A 16,915-nucleotide genomic window follows, 5' to 3' on the forward strand; every position below is an offset into this window, starting at 1 on the left:
AGCGCATAATGAAAGGAATAACATCAACCATTAACAGCAAAAAGGGATTGCTCATTAGGAGCTATTGTTTGATTTATCAGACATCAGAAGCATTACTGATTGTACTTCCTCCCCCCCCCCCCCCCCAAAAAAAAAGAATGCCAATTCCAATTGTAGGGACCTATTTAAAACTCTTGCGGGGATAAAAAAAAATCCTCATTGATTGATGTTGCCTGAATAAAAGCAATACGTTCAGTGACTTCAGAGATCGAATCTTTACAAAAAATTTAGGCATCATCTTGGCTAGTATGTTAAGAGTTTTTGGGCCAGTAGGGTTTTTTGAGGGCCAGAATTATACACCAATACATGATGGGTATAAGATGTCTTTTGGCAATTTAAAATCGAGCTTCTACTGACTCATTACACAATTTTCTATCTTTATTTCACCCAATTGAATCCTTTAAAGGCATTTTCTGAAGTCAACACTCAAATTTGCCTGATGATAACACACTATCAAAGTGTAGAGCAATTGCTGAAGAAAACTTACCTTGCAAAGTGCTTACCCCGATGTTCATCATCATTAAACAAACTATATGCTCAACAATCATCAGTAAGAAAATTTAATCATTGATTCTAAAAATATCTTCACCCAATTACATTGCTTAGATTGCTTAGATCATTGATTACATTGATTAGATTGCTTGATTTTTAAGTTCAGCGAACATTATTACACAATGGCTTAAAGGTAGTAGCACTGAATATATTGGTGTGTGGAATTTAGCAAAGTGCTAGAAATAATGTAACATTTTCTTTGAAAAAACTTACTACATTTTATAGATATAAGAGGTAAATTTGGCAAGTAATTCCCTGTAAATAAAATGTGCTGCCATCTCTAATGAGAACTAGGTACTAAGCATACATTGAAAGTGTTTTGATTATTGAGAGTGTTTTGATCTGTTAATTTGTTGTCAAGTGTTACCACTGAAATCTGTTACCTTGTCTGAAATTAAATTATGGCCTTTGTGATTTATACTTTGTGACTCTAACGATGAAGCGCTTGCTCCGAAAAGCTTCGGTCAAAGTTTATATATAAGATGTAAGTTTTTTTAAAGAAAATGTTACATTATTTCTAGCACTTGGCTACACTCCACATACCAATTAGATTTTAAGTGCGGGGTATCTGAAATTATCGCCTCTAGGTGCAATGGGTGGATGGAAAGGGGCAGGATCACTCGTCAGTTTGAAATCTGACCACAAATGTTTGGATACCAACTTTTACCTTGAAATTATTTAATGTCAATTAGAAAGTTTAGGTGCATTTAAGGCATGATGCCTGTCAGATTCAAACACTGATTAAATTCAATACAGTGGAGGTTAGAAAAATAGGAGTTGAAAGAAAGGCTGCAATTACCTCACGATAATTTGGTTGATCACAAGCTAACTGCCAGCTGTCAGGCCGACCAATTCTAGCAGAGGCTTTCTCCAAGATCCAGTCCAGTCGATCAAGAACATCGATCCAATGGTAAAGTTCACACTTGCCATAGTTCCATGAATCAATTTGTTTCAGCTCCGCAAGCAGCTCGGATTCATTGCAAGACTTCAATTTTTCTATGAGAGGTCGGCACTCAGGAGGCTGTCAAATGAGAGAGGATTGAGATTTTAGACTCCAACTAAGAGCATAATAGCAAAAAAATCTGATACTGAAATAAAGCTTACTACCATTTATGTCAAGGATTTAGGTAAGGATTCTGTTTGTTTTTTAGTAATTACAGAGTTTTTTGTTACACTGCAAAATGTGAACATAAAAGAAAAAGTGAACTTGATAGGTAAGTAAGTTCACTAATAGACTACTAGAGAAGGTATAAGTTGAAGCATTCTGATTTCTGATACACGTTTCTCTTCAAAATTTCATGTTAAACACTATTTGCACAGCAAAAACTACTGAAATTGACTTTTAGAGCGGAGTCATTGTATGTTGAGACAAAAGGCAAGTGCTGTTTAAGTCACCACTCATCAGTGGTGCCATCTGACTACATGTATTAACCTGTTGAGAGGTGCTGATTCAGAAGTAATCAGAGACTGACATTTGTCTCAACGTACTATGACTCTGCCCTAATCAAAATATAAACGTTTTTCTTTTTGTTTACGAAAAATTTGAATTACCCGCTTACAAGTTTAGCTTAAGTCTACTGAATCAAATCTCCCACTACAACAGTTTTGGCAGGCTTCTCATTTGAGCAGTGTTCCTTCCCGTCCTGTGTTGTTCAAAAGGTAAACAACGTATGCCAGCTGAGCAAAAGCGCATATTATTTATTTTAAAATATTTACATAAATGTTTAATAGGCTAAGTAAATAATAATAATAATAATAAAAGGGAAACTTTAGAGCGTATGAGGAAGCCATCTAGGTTACGAAGAAAAAAAAAAATCTTTCAACTTTCAAAGCAAAAATTTTAGCATGTCACGACTTTTTACTCTCCATTTTATGATGCAACTGAGGTCAAATAATAAAATTGGTGTATGCCTTGGTATGACCTAGGTGAATTTTCTCTCTATTCATGATTAGTGGATTTCAAAAGTAAGAAAGAAGTTAATTGATCCCCCACACTGTTTTGCCTATCTAAGTATCAGAGAAAAACACACTGACTAGGAAATGAAAAATACTTACAACTTCAGAGTAGCTCCTCTTGAGTTTCGATCGGTCTATTCTGCCCATTGTTGTCTTCACTTACTACTTAACATCATGGCTCTGACATTTATGCCTGAGACAAAAAAAAGGAAAAGAAAAAATGAGTAACAAATAGGAATAGCTTCCGCAACCATCTTTTTAAAAATGAAAGTTTAAAAGGGTCAAATTTTTCAGAGGAGCTAAGTTTGCTACATGAACAATTCTATTGAATATTGAATGAGCAAATTTTAGAAATCTATGATAGATCTTTTCGTGAGAAGGAGGCTAGGAGTGCTGGTGGAAAAATCTGATGAAATAGCTACTGTCTGGGTGGAAGATAAGGATTTTGAATAAGAATATATACCTACTACTTAATTTGAATTCTCAAGCACTAATCACAGGGAACAGGCATTTATTTTCTAAAGCAACATTCTATTTGTTTTAAGTGCGTAAAAAAGCCTAAGTATTAGAAAACTACTAAGTATTTAAAAAAAAAAAAAATTAAAACGGTAGCAAAAGTTTTTTAAGAATTTTTAGCTTGAATGACAACCTTGAGAATTTTGTTGTTTCAGGGAGCGGGATTTTTAGGTTCCCAACTTGGTAACACTGCCCAAGGCAGAAATTTTTCACCTCTTTGCCACTTATAGAGGCATATTTAAGACACTTAACAAGTATACATTTTTTTTTTTTCACCATTGAAATGGTCATTACCTCCAAAGTTGTGAAGGGTTTCTTCCTTGGTGAGGATTAATTCCATGCATGACAAGAACAGAGGTAGAAGAAATTACCATCCAACCTACTGGTGGTTCCCTAAAAATTCAAATGAATTCTCGAACACTAAAATGAGCTCATAATTAAGCTTTCAAGGACAGAATTAAACTAGGTGTAGCTTAGCAGGCTTGTGCACAATATGATTTACCGCATTGGCAGGGTAATGCCAGGACATTGTCTAAACGTTAAAAAGTATAGCACTGGGTTGAATTTAAACGAAAAGCACAACTTTGACACAATCCAATGGTAAATGATGATGAATACCACTCAACACTGAAAGTAGAGAGGTATTTAACGAAAAGTAATCACTATTACATAAATAGGTATTCCACAGGGGACAAAAGAAGAGAACTTCACCAAAATAGGTTCTTCCTTTGTTCAAAATGATAAATACTCTAAAATGGAAGGATCTTGCAGAGCATAGAATTACTTTTAACTTCTTAATTGATTAAAATCAGTAAAAACAAATAAAATTAGTTTTTTGGAATGTGCTCATTGAAGGAGAATCCATAGTTACAGGTCTAGACAACTAAGCATCCACTAATTAACCCTAAATCATTTGTTAACTCAATTGTTATGTTTAAAGTTACTAATAGAAATGCAATAAGATGAGTGAGAAACATTCTTGTAAAGAATGCAGCTGTGCGTTTGAGGTTCTGACATTTCGTGACATATAATTTCGACAATACATTATCAATTATCAGATGTGAAGAAGCTCCAATTTCTAAAGGAAAAATAAAGCAATACTATTCGAAAGGGTAGTGAATTGATACTTTAGAAAGGTTAGGAGTGTTCAGGACTGGGGCATGGAGCCTTATGAGACTAGACGCTGACTTTTGAACATTCAGGTTAACAGCATCATTCCCTGCGGCCAGTTAGCAGTTCGAGAGGTCAGTTATATTTACAACATACACGCATAGGGACAAACACATGGAACGATGAGGGGTAAACATTTGATATAATAGATAGCAGAATAATAAAATGATGTGAGACTAGAAAGATTTTCATGAAAGGAAACAGAGGAAAAGATCACAATAAGTTTTACCCTTCATGACAAACAAGTTCCATTCATAGTTATGGATAATATGTTCATTAGATACCTAGGCAATATGTGCACTTTACTTTAGATCTTAAAATAACGGAAAATCATGTTGAAAAACCGACGGTAAATTTACCAAAAGGTCACAGATATTTAGTGGTGGTAAGTTTAGAATTTCATGATGGGGCAGTCGAAAAATGTGAAAACTTCCTTCACAATCAACAGACTGGAGAAAACACTCATGAGAGCATTACAAAACTCCAACTTACACAAAGGAGTTAAGGAAAAAGAAGAGTTCAATACTTCGGTATGATAAATAAGTGTGTAATTGGAAATAATGTGATAAAGTAGCTGTGCACCATTCGGAATTTCTAATAATGAGCTTATGATTTTACCAGTTCTAACTTACAAAACACAAAACTAGGTTTGTTGTTAACACGACATGGAAGCCATGTTGATTATCATAATCATGGATGACGATGATATGTAAGGGCACAGAAAAGGAAGGGGAGGATGCTGTGCTAGGATTTGGTCCCAGTGATAAAGTTGGGGTTGAGATGGATTTCAAGAAAAATGCGAACAAAAAGTTAAGTCACAGTGCAGGTAAAATCACAAAGAACTTACTGTGGTAGCAGAGGAAAACGGAGTGAATCACCCTCGTCCACAGGGTGCAGCCAAATCACTTCATCTCTTGGACGGCATGGAAATGTCGCCTATATGATAGAAATAATGATCAAAAAATGATGAACCAGGCTAAGGGAATCAACGGAGATTTAACACGATAATAAACGCTCTACTGATAATGATAAAATTGAAAATGAAACTGACGACCCACAGAGACGGAGTTGTGAATTGAATAGTCGATGTTGCGTATACTACACAGAGAATGCGAAGTAGATAGACAACCTCTGAGCGTCAGCACTAGTGACGCCTTGAATTTAGGCATTTTGCTAGGCGGGGTGAACGTGTCAAACAACAGAAATAGCGCGAAATTTCAAATTGACGCGAAGGATTTACACAGAATATTAAAAATTTCCGTGAAACAAGTTATGGAATTATACAAGGCACGAGACCTTGACGTTTAAGAAAAATAATAAAAATGAAGCACTCATTTCAGGAATAGAATATTGTTGGCCCAAGATGTGTCAAGTCGAGATGTGCATCTTTGTTGCAACATTTAAAAATATCAAATTGCATTTCATTCATTATAGAGTCAACCAAATTATCTGCTTGAACTTCTCTGAGATATTTTTTGAAGAACGAAGAATAATTTAAAGTTAACAATTTAAAGACTGGAAAATATAATTTTTTTTTCCCTTGTGGAAGAATATGGAACATGAGCAGAGACTTGTAACACTCGCAATATCAGAATCAGAGTACGTCAACAAAAGTCTTTTATAAACAATTCTTCTTACTGAGGAACACGAATCAAAGCAATTAGAAACCTTGCTGGGGTTAATCGCATGTAAGCCTTGATATTTATGTATTTTGACAGCTTAAGTCCGCAACCACGGATCTCGTTTGCAGCGTTAGAAAATCTCCTCCTCTTTGTTATTTTTTTAAAGGAGAAAAAATTGACATCATTCCCTAAAGTTTTTGCAGAATTTTCTTTGCACAGTGAAGAAAAATCACGGCAGTTTCAATTGAAAAATTACCGTCCAGTAGTTCACCGTTTAAAAAATAAAGTATGACAAAAAGTCTGCAACGTTACGAACCAAGATGTGGTTGCAGACTTAGGTAGGTACACCTTCGATTTATTTTTTTTTTATGTAAGTTGAAAATGAGTGATAAATATGGGTGAAATTATGTTTGTATCATATTGAGAGAAATCCGAGTACTTATCATGGTTGGTTTGATATAAATTTCCCAGTCATCAGAAACGACTGATGTTTACAGACAAAATTTGTCCATAAAACTGATAGTGTTATATCTGTCAGGGAGCCAAAGCAAACTCAAGAAATAATCACCTCTAAACCTCTTTAAATAGGACTTAGGTAGGTACTTTGACAGGTAGAGGTACATGAGTATTATTCCAGAGCTATTTATAATTACCCTGACTTTTCTCCAGTGCCTATGTACGTGAGGTTAATATTCTGTAATATGGTGAAATACCTTCTATTCAATACTAAATTTAAGTATAAAAAATTAAATAAAAAATACATCATATTGATAAATATTTTCTGAAATACTAATTTCAGAATGAGGATCTAACTAAAGTTTGGAAATGATTCAAATATTTTAGTCAAAAGTACAAAATATCTGAGATGAGCAGAGATTTTCTACGTATACAAAGCTTGACTTCCTCAGGTCCAAGTCTAAGAGGGTCACGCAGTTGCCCTGTAATGTGAAATCAAAGTTTTCACAGTGGATGAAAATTGCGTAAGGTAAATTGTGTGGTTCCAAGGATATACATGGACTGAGATAAGAAAACAAAACTGTAATCGCCTAAGCACTCTCTGCTTCCCTCACAAAGGGAAAAACCCTCATTGGATATCTGTTTCCAAACCTTTCTGGAAGCCCCATCTCCTCTGGGTCGACTTCTAATTCCATTCATATGAATACGGTTTTAGCTCTTAGTTTGTTAAACTTGTTCCACCTAAATTTTAATTTGATCTGGTTGTCAGCTTAATAACCCCCAATATTTCTTTTTGCTTGCACAGTTTTCTTGCTATCAATTTCTGACACAAACTTTCAAGTACTGATTGAGTGATGATGATACTTATTCACGAGTTTCTTGAGGGCACTAACACTGTATTGCTTCCATAGAATAAAAGTGAGGATTCATTTGGAATAACCCAATACTCTTCTCCCACATGTATGAGTCAAGAACCATACTTAGGTAATGTCTTATTAGATTAAAATGAACATGAAGCTAAATGAACGCCCCCCCCCCCCCCCCAAAAAAAAAAAAACCTTAACTGTATTGGGTAGTTTGATTGCTTCAGAGAATTACTATTAAAATAAGGATAGACCAAGTGAGAGACTAACACATGTTTTTAAGATAATGTTCAAGGAGGAGACTTGTACTTGTTTTTGGGTACATAATTTTTTCTTCTATTTACAAAGATAATAAATTGGGTTGCTTCATGTCATGTTCAATAAAATGAAATCAGAACAAAAGGAAAGAAAGAAAAAAATCCATGCAGTAAGGAACACTCATCCTTGCATTAAAAAAGACAAAGAATACAAAACAGGAAATTCATTTAATCATCTAAAGAGAAAAATCACAAACTAGAAATTATTCTCTCCATGAAAGGTGGAGGGAATTGTAGTAAAATGTGTATGTATCATAGCCATTATTTGATGAAAAAAAGAATATTTTCCCTAAACAAAATTGTCATCATATTAACTATGTACAAAAAGAAAGACAGAAATAAAAGGAATAAATCAATTAGAACTGTAAAACAAACAAAATATGAAGAGTTAACAAGTGAAGTCGTATTTTGGCTCAATTTAATTTGGTATTACTTTCAGTTTTTTGAACCGTTCATCTTTGATTTAAAAACAAACATAAATAATTTTTCTGAAAAGAACAAAGATATCTTCCAGTTCCTCCCTCTTCCTATTTTTTGCTAGTATAAACATGAAAAAATTACAAAAAGAAAACAAAGAGAGAGGAAGATAATTTCTATTGGCAATTAAAACTACAGCTAACTTCACTTTAATCTGCAACAATTAAAAGATTATTTTTTATTCGTGTTTTACTTGAAACATAATCGTACAATGAGTGAGAAAATTGTCCATTCCATCACTGTAGAACTTACTAAATATTCATACCACTATCAAAGCACCTTAATAATATTATTCACAGTATGTACACTGAATAGTTTTTAGGAAGAGTTTGACTCAACACAAATCAAATCTTGAAAAAATATGTTTACAAAAACATGAAAAAGAATTGGTTTAAAAATATATTAATCTTGCTTCGGAAGGATTCTGTTCAACTGGGCAGTAAGGACATTTTAGCCTGCAAAAGAAAAAAGAGGAAAAGATAATATTCTAACTGAACAAGTGCATAAATAGCCAGCTCATTAATACATTTTTCTTCAGCATCTACCATTTTTTTAGTAAATCAAATTAAAAAAGTATAGGGATTTTTTAAAAAGAAAATCATTTTTCCCTTTGAAAACTCAATATTCTGAAGAGCTTGAAAAAAAACTAAGGATATGTCCAACTTTGGCAGGTTTTGTCATTAGAGCCCACCAAATAATTCGTTTCGAACGGGTCCATTATTTGCATTTTCAAAGTAAGGTTTCTTTGCCATTTAGGGTTACAAAAAATCTGAAAAATTCCTAGAAGCTCAATTCACTCTGTACTTTCAGAAAATGAGTGAAAAAATGGGTGCTGCTAACCCATGGGAGAAAACAAGAAATTCAACCACCACATTTCACATTCAACTCAGTTCAGGGTAAATTACTTTCGGGGATTGGGTAATTCCATTTTGAAGAATCTCAAGTCTGAATGAAATCCTAGGTAAAAGGAGGGAAAACTGTGCTTGGGTACTTACTTATTTACGCTTCCAAGCTTGGTTAAAGCATCACGAGAGATCACATGACCACAAATGAGTCTCATGGGTGGATTGGATTCAGAACTCTGTTGTCTTAGAATCGGGCATGCAAAAACAGAGTGATATTTGTGTTCCTGACCAAGTTCAATTTCAATCTGCAACAAAAGAGACAGCAGAGGCAAAATTATTTTTAATAAAAAGGTGATGTATGCATAATATTAAAACATTTTTGCAAAAGCTGAAAACATTTCAGGGATTTTCTTACAGAATCACTAATTTTGTTGTTAATTCTGTTGAACAGTAGAATTGAATGACAGAGAAAATTAAGGAATTAGTAACAAAGCTATCACATAAATAGGCTGAAGTTGAAATGCCAGGAAAGCAAAAATTTCAATAGTCATCAATGAAGTTTAATTTTTAGACAAGATACGAAAACTAAATATGATCTGACTTCATTGACTCCGATTTTGACAATATGAACCTCAATATTTTAAATAAAACAGCCATTCTCTTTTGCTGGAGGCTAAAATCCTTGACAATTTGAAAAAATTGTGCTGTTGACTTGAAAAAATTTAAGGCTCGTTTTTACCTCTTATACCCAAAGGAATCGGCGAAATACCGCTTTAATTTGAAGCGTCCCTCCCTATCTCATAGAGTTACCTCAGTAACTTGATAAAATAAATTAACTGTTCAGTTATAAATCAAAACCTGAAGGAGCTGTGGTACAGGTCAGCACAAGAGAAAGACAAAAAAATGAAGAGGTCAAAAATTATGACAAGAGAACTGAAGATAATGAACAAAAAAAGAAGAGAGAGTAAAAATGGGAGCCTGACAAACAGCTATTCAACCCTAGAGAAGACACTATTTAAATAATCTAGTGGCACATTAACAGAGTAAAAGACTTCAGAAAGAAACTTAGGGGGGCTGTTCAAAAATATGTTTAAAATCCCTTTTCGAGAAAGATTTTACTCAATCCCAATGGGAGGGCATTGAACATTTGGACAGACAAGAACTTGATATGATGCATCGTAATTTTGCTATAAGACAAACTTTAACATCCCTGTGTCTGCAGTTGGATGTGTAAGCTGAGAGAAGATTTTGAGGCAAAATAAGTTTATTAAGGATAGAGAATTCAATACTGTAAAAAATTTATAAATACAGAATCAGTATGATACCTCTATAACTCGAAGGATGCAATGTCATGCCAAGATAAGAACTTGGGGTTGCTGCAGGCAATCACTTCGCATTTTTCGGTGACCGTTGCGAAAAAATAGGCAAGTGCAATTCCCTAAATGTTGCCCCAAAATGCCCAAAATATGCTCATTTTAGAGGCAGTGAAATCAAGAGGTGCACCTCTATTCTAAAGCAAACTCACAATCAGTGCCTCAAATTTTTCACCTCCTAATTTCATTAACTCAAAACCCTAAAAACTCAGATTTTTCATTGCCTCCCTTCAGTTTTGAGTTATCAGAGTTCGATTTAATAACAGAACAATCACACACCGTGAACTTTGACCAGTCCAACGATAAAACACCATCAGACAACAAACAGTGTACAGAAAGACATTCAGCAAATATAAATCCTTAGAAAAGAAAAGAAAAACATTCCACACGTACTGGTAATTCATCTTTTCCGCTCCACATTCCAGTCACTTGTTTTTGCTGCATAACTTGTCTTATGTTCAACAATGCTGGTAAAGCTGCACAACCAACATTGACCCTGATATGAAAAAGTGAAACATACATATAATATTCATTACATTGACGTACACTGTCTCTTTAAGGGGCATCAGATTTGTTTCACAAATTCATAGGTGGCACTGGAAAACCCTTGGTAAGGGGAAGGGGTTTCACGCCTCCATGAGGCGTTACGCAGAACTCCCTCAGCTCTAGAGATAGAAAGAGCCAGGGGGTTGCCTTAAGAATTTTGAAAATTTAGACACCTCATTTGCAATTTTGAGCTTTTTTGGAAGCAAATTTATTAACATGAATTTCAAAGAGACAGAAAGCAGAAATAATCATAACAAAAAACTAGTGATTGTTTTCGATTACTTGATAAAAGAGACACAATTTTGACGATTAAGCTTCAAGGCAGAACACATTTGGATTGTATTTTGCAAAAAGGAACCAGGAGCATTGCAATGTTGCTAAGATTGTGCAACTTCTTTCGTCTTGGAGGAAAAACCTGATTATCCATTTACAGTTTCTATTTTACTCGCTAAAAACTGTAAATTTAAGACAAAATTACATTGTAAATTTCATATTTTTTCAAGTTTTCAGTAATTTTATTGGAAAGGATGAAAATGCACAATCCTGGCATCATCGCAATTCTTCTGGTTTCTTTTTGCAAAATGCAATCCATTTATGATAGGACTTATTTCTCTTCTTTTTTAGGGGAATAAATTTAACTAATTCAGAAATAAATTTTCATTTGTTGTTTGATGAGAATCATAACTATTTTATAAGAGAAAACACTGCGTAAATTTACTTACGAAACACTTAAAGGACTATCCACACTCAGGCCTAAAAGTGAGCATGCATCTTTAGTAAATGTGTCGACAATATCAGACCATAAATGAGGTTCTAGCATGTGGGCATACGGTGATGCACTAATTCCATGAGGCAGAAATAGGAACATTCCCATCAGATTTTGCACTTCTAAAGACATAAAAAAATCACCATTAATTGAAAGGTCATTCCGTTTTCTCTAGGCGAAGGAACATATTTACATTTCGACATTACAACAATGCTTCTCAAAAACTTAATCTTCGCTAGGCAACTGTTGGGCATTTTTAACTAAAAATTTCAAAAAATTTTCTTCTAATTACATGCAAGAATTAGAAAAATTTTGGCAACAAATTATACAGTTTTAGTTGCTTAAAAATGAAATTGCTGGGGTTAGTTTTGCAATCTTAAAACTAAGATAGGTTGCTTTGTCTGAGGAATGAAAATTTGCCAGGCTAACTTAAAGATAGAGCAAAACGTGTTATGTCCGACATCAGGTAGTTGCGAAGATTCTACCCAAGGTTGCAGCACTAGAAACTACTCATGAGTTTTTACAATTTATATTATTTGATTTTTCAATATTAATACATAGGTATTTGAAAGACCCTGATATAAATTGATACATTGGCTCTCACCAGAGTTCAGGGTCCTAATAACTCCTGGCCATGACTATCAATTGGAGGCCGTTATAAATTGATTGCACCATGTGTAATTATACAGAAAAGTGGCACTTTCACCCTGCCAACTTTTTAATATGCTGGAAATGTTAAGATTTTGATGGAAGCAGCTGAAGGAAAACAAGTACAAAATTCTCCTCTTCTACATTCTTGACTAGCAAATATCTTGAATCCAAAATGGCACCTTATAATATGAGATTTTGTTGAGAGGACCCATTCACCAACGGTAAAAAAGTTGATGACCATAAAATTTTAGACTATAAATTAAACCCCTGAAACGTACAGGACAAAGAAGTATCTATGGTTAATTTCTTCAATTGCATGACTATACCTGTTTACAAACAGTATCCGATTAATTTTGACTAAATTAAAAATTTCATTTGAAACCATTTGAGTGTGCAAACTTTATTTAGAAATGTCAAATTTTTTGCCGGATTTGGTAGTTTTCACTTTTTTTTTAGGATAAATCTATGATGAATTTTTGAGGGAGGCAACAATGGAGATGTTGCATGTGTACGGGATTTGCAATTTGACTACTGATTCTTATGTAAAAGTTCGCGAAAAACACGATGGTGCCACTGGTTTCCTCTGAAATCAACTCCAGGGCTTAAAAAAATCTCTCAAGTTGAGGCCAAAATGGAGGGGATATCCCACCCTACCCTGAGAGTCCACCTCTACATCAAGACAAACTCTCCATGCAAAGATAGGGTACATCCCAGCAATACATTAGCAGGGTTGCCATGTTTTCAGTTGTGGAGTCCCCAAATAAAGTGGCAGCCCTGTCAATGTATTTGCTCCCTATCTTTACATGGAGAGTTTGTCTTGATGTAGAGGTGGACTCTCAGGATAGCGTGGGATATCCCCTCCATTTTGGCCTCAACTTGAGAGCTTTTTTTGAGCTTGGGAGTTGATTTCAGAAAAAAAACCAGTGGCACCATCGTGTTTCTCGCGAAATTTTACATACGAATCAATAGTCAAATCTCAAATTCCTCACACATGCAACATCTCCATTATCCTGCTACGACACAGGACACAGGTAAAAGCAGAAGAGAGAAACAGTGGAGAGGAAAAAACCCATAAAAGGAGCCTTGAACTGCATCAGATTGCGTTTATATTTTTGATGACTAGTAGGATCCAGAGGATGCACGTACCTTTTTCGTGACGTCCAACAAATTGAGAGAAGTGTGTCCTTGCGTAAGCAATTGCTTCATTTTGACCAGTGGTGCCTTTCTGAAGGAGACTTATGAACTGGAGTTGGTGCAGTTTAAACTCCAGTGATGAATTCTGTAAACAAAGGTAATACAAAGACTGAGCTTCGCTACAGATGGAAAGAAGTTTAAATTAAAAGTGTCAGTATGGAACACAAAAAAATGTGTCTCTGAAGACTGGAGACGCTTAGGAAAACTGCGTTGGGTACTTCACTGAGACCTACCTAAACAAACCCTCATTAGAAAGCAAGAGAGCTCATTAGGAAGAGATAATGGTGAAATAAGGAGAAAAAAAGAACTTTTCTTTTGAGGTAAGTTCTTGATTTCCCATTCCCCCTCAGTTCATCCTGCTTGTCACTACTTTGAGAGTTGATGATCAAAAGGTGCTAATTGCGAGATGTTCGATGAGATATTTTAGTCTTTTAGAGAAGGGAGAGTGTTGATAATGATGGTTTCAGCGAATAGTTGCTAGGGTGCTGTGTTTGCCCCTCAATGGCTATCGCCAAAATCTGGAATAATTGAGGAGACACTCAATAAGGGGCTAAGCACCTACCCTTTAAAACAGTAAATCACAGGGATCATTTGTATTGCTTGAGAATGTGACGAGCAGTTTTTAGTTAAGGGTGCAACAACTGTTATTTGAGTCTTTAAAAAGGACCTTGACGGTAACAAATATAAATTAAACTTACCTGAGCTTCCAAACTCTCTCGATGTTCTCGAGCCCAATCAAATGCCTGTGTGAGATCCTTCTGTTTGAGAGAGTCTAAGATACTGTTTAAGGCTGAAAATGGTTCTTTAACACTAGGTTCTGTTTTCACACCAGCCTCCTGAAACACAATGCAAATGAGCAATCATCAGAAAATTTAAGTTAAAATGAGATCATAAGGTGCAAATATAGTTACTAAATTACAGATCAAAACTATGGTTATGTTAGATTCTTCTCATTTTTAGAGTGAAATTTACAAATTGATATGGGAATGAGTGAACCCTCTATGTCAAGATTTATATCAATAAGGTTTTAAGTATAATAGCTTTTGAACATGATGGTCTTAATAAGGAGCTTTTCATAAACTTTTGTCATGACAGTCAACATGAATATAGGTAAAATAGGAATTACTTACAGCCACCAACTCATCTACAATATCCAGCATTCCTTGGCGAATGAAATGCTGGCAGATAACTTGATTCAGAAGCATGATTTTATCAGGACCGGAGAAAACATCTTCTCGGCTTGTAGATGCAAAGTCTTGCACAAAATTCTGAAAAAATATAAACTCTATGAATGACCTCAGAGGGAGCAGATATCTAAAAGCATGCTCAAATATTTTTCACTCTCTTTTAGAATCCGAACAATCTAATGGTAAGTAAATGTTTATAGCCTGCTTTGATCACTGACTCATCTCGATATTTTATAAAATAAGTACATAGTGCTAACTTTCAGATTTTTAGACCCCCCCCTCCCCTCCACACCACCCCTATCATAGTAATACTCTTGTGATGTAGGACTATCTTTACAGGTCAAACTCAATCGCACAATGCTGTCCCCAACTCCCTCCCTCTCCCCCTTTACAAAAACTTTGCAGTCTTTTGTGTAAGTAAATGTCCTCGTCAATAGGGAACTTGAAAAGAAAACATACTAAGTACAAAGAGGTGCTAATCATCCGTTGCATGATCCATAGACCATGGATGGCTCCACATATTTAGACGCTAACTTAAAGTAGAGAGGACCACAATGAGCATTTATATTAAAAGTCCAAAAAATGTTTTGAAAAATATGTAATTATTTTTACCCTGTCAATCGCCTTTCCAACTTTAGACACTGTGCTATGGAGATCTCTATGATCAGCAGCCAACCTTTGTACACTTTCTTTCACCTTGTTCATCGCCTGTTTCATAATGAGGACTTGGCCGGCAGTAAGCTCTTGATTTTCTGGACCTGAAAATGAGAATTTAACGGTTAAATGATTGGTAAATAGAATAACTTTGAGAAGAGCTAAAATATCAGAGATCCACAAAAAATAGTCTAAATAGTCTACAGATATATTAAGAGCTCTTAGAGAGTTGAGACGTTTAAAGTGTATAAAACTATACAATTATTAATACCAAGCACAATAAAGGAGAATTTCCCAATGAGAATTATTTAAACCCGACAATGGGGTCATGTAAACTACTTACACCTCCAAAACAGGTGCACAGTGCCTAACAGCACTTTCCCTTGTAGAAACAGGCAAAGGCTAACACATCAGGGATAAACATCGTACTTGTAATATTTAGTGCAAATCTACAAAAATGCTAGAGGTATCTTGGTTCTGCAGGGTCAATGTATCAAGAACGTTACACACCAATTCTCGCTTGAAGGATCCTGAACAATGGAATGGAATTATACGACGTGTTTATAAAATTTTCAGCTTCCTGATTTGAGTACGGGGTTTTGAAGATAGATAAATATGTACTGAAGAGAGGAAAAAAAATTACACTTTAAAGGAACAAAGAACTGTTGAGTTCTTCAATGATATAAGGACTGCTTTACCGCATTTTAACACTTTACTTTGTAAAAAGCTGCTTGAAACTTACAAGTTCCGATTTCTTCTTTCAAATTTTCGATGTGGCATGTTAAATCCTGAAGACACCGTTTCGCGTGATCGTTTATTCCTCCGAACTTTGATAGAACTTTGTCAATTTCTCTTTCCACAGCAGTGCAGGCTTCCATTTTACTTACACTAAATACAAAAAACTAAAGTGGCTAGTCGCGGTAAAAGTTAATAAAAACACATATGTGTGAAGAAAACTCTCAATTCAAAAGAGCCTAAAGAAAAAAAGAACTTTTAACACTTAGTTCAAACAGTTTTAAGATGACATTTAGCAGTGGCTGGTGGTTTTCCAAAACAATAACATTAAATAAAACATTATCAAATATCAAATCATCTGTTTCGATAGCGGAGGTTAGTTCGCCCTCTTTCTGCGACATTATTTTGATGACGTACTAGTGGGAATCAAGTGGCGCGAAGTTTAAATTAAACCGTCGACAAATGACGACATTAGTAATAATTTCTAATCGGTATTTCAGTATAATACCCGGAAAAATATATAATATATAAGTTTCATAATGCGACGCGACATTTTCGTTCGTTCTATTTTCTATTAATGTGACCAAAAAAATTTAATATCATCCGAGTTTCTGAATTGTTACGATGAGGATACATATTTTCCTTTTAATTATGGTAAAAACTAAACCAGAAAGTCAAAAATTATGTAGGCAGGCGCTAATATGCGTTTCACATCAACTGATCGACTGCAGTGAGTATGGCGTAATGCGAGAAGTATTCATGCTGTCCGTAGGCGCTAATATGGGCGGTGCGCGGCGGGTGCGCCGATCGCACGGTTTTGCGCAATGCGTGAAGTATTCCTTAAGTCTTGCAGGCGCTAATATATGTTTAACGCCTGCCGCGCTGTATTTGGCGCGATTATTTGAACTCGCGTTAGAATAATCGTGGCATCGAATAATAGGGCTTTAAAGGCTTATGTTAAGCCAACGCCGTACGCGCATTCCAACGTTGCCTCGT

At 35.1% G+C, this 16,915-nt stretch overlaps 2 protein-coding genes across 9 annotated transcripts in view; both read right to left on the reverse strand.

Annotated features, from left to right (window-relative positions):
- Window positions 1-5,340, reverse strand: part of HUWE1 (HECT, UBA and WWE domain containing E3 ubiquitin protein ligase 1) — a 64,933-nt gene extending 59,593 nt beyond the window's left edge. For 6 of the 8 annotated variants that reach the window (XM_019043227.2, XM_072306090.1, XM_019043228.2 and 3 more), the window contains exons 1-3: window positions 5,081-5,340; window positions 2,647-2,740; window positions 1,391-1,612 (exon numbers count right to left, since the gene is read on the reverse strand). In XM_019043227.2, the coding sequence (XP_018898772.2) occupies window positions 1,391-1,612; window positions 2,647-2,694 (270 nt within the window). In that variant the 5' untranslated portion in view covers window positions 2,695-2,740; window positions 5,081-5,340. Of the gene's footprint in view, window positions 1-1,390; window positions 1,613-2,646; window positions 2,741-3,357; window positions 3,380-4,725; window positions 4,906-5,080 lie in introns of those variants that run through there. The other 2 variants (XM_072306087.1, XM_072306088.1) reach the window with 2 other exon arrangements.
- A 2,300-nt stretch (window positions 5,341-7,640) lies between these two features.
- Sou (required for meiotic nuclear division 5 protein souji) lies at window positions 7,641-16,291 on the reverse strand. The gene is made up of 9 exons (XM_019043298.2): window positions 15,927-16,291; window positions 15,143-15,288; window positions 14,474-14,611; window positions 14,042-14,179; window positions 13,296-13,428; window positions 11,455-11,620; window positions 10,580-10,682; window positions 8,964-9,118; window positions 7,641-8,423 (listed from the first exon to the last, which is right to left on the reverse strand). The coding sequence occupies exons 1-9, from the start codon at window positions 16,060-16,062 to the stop codon at window positions 8,360-8,362; spliced, it is 1,179 nt and encodes a 392-aa protein (XP_018898843.2). The 5' UTR covers window positions 16,063-16,291; the 3' UTR covers window positions 7,641-8,359.
- Window positions 16,292-16,915: the final 624 nt, after the last annotated feature.

This window comes from Bemisia tabaci, chromosome 1 (assembly GCF_918797505.1).
Source record: "Bemisia tabaci chromosome 1, PGI_BMITA_v3".
NCBI classification, from domain to species: domain Eukaryota; kingdom Metazoa; phylum Arthropoda; class Insecta; order Hemiptera; family Aleyrodidae; genus Bemisia; species Bemisia tabaci.

Coding starts and splice junctions, on each gene's coding strand:
- Sou (XM_019043298.2), bottom strand. CDS start 16,062: ATGGAAGCCTGCACTGCTGTGGAAAGAGAAATTGACAAAGTTCTATCA. Junction 14,612..15,142: donor TTGGAAAGGCGATTGACAGG/GTAAAAATAATT, acceptor ATATTTTTTCAG/AATTTTGTGCAAGACTTTGC. Junction 9,119..10,579: donor GCGGAAAAGATGAATTACCA/GTACGTGTGGAA, acceptor CTTTTGTTGCAG/ATTGAAATTGAACTTGGTCA.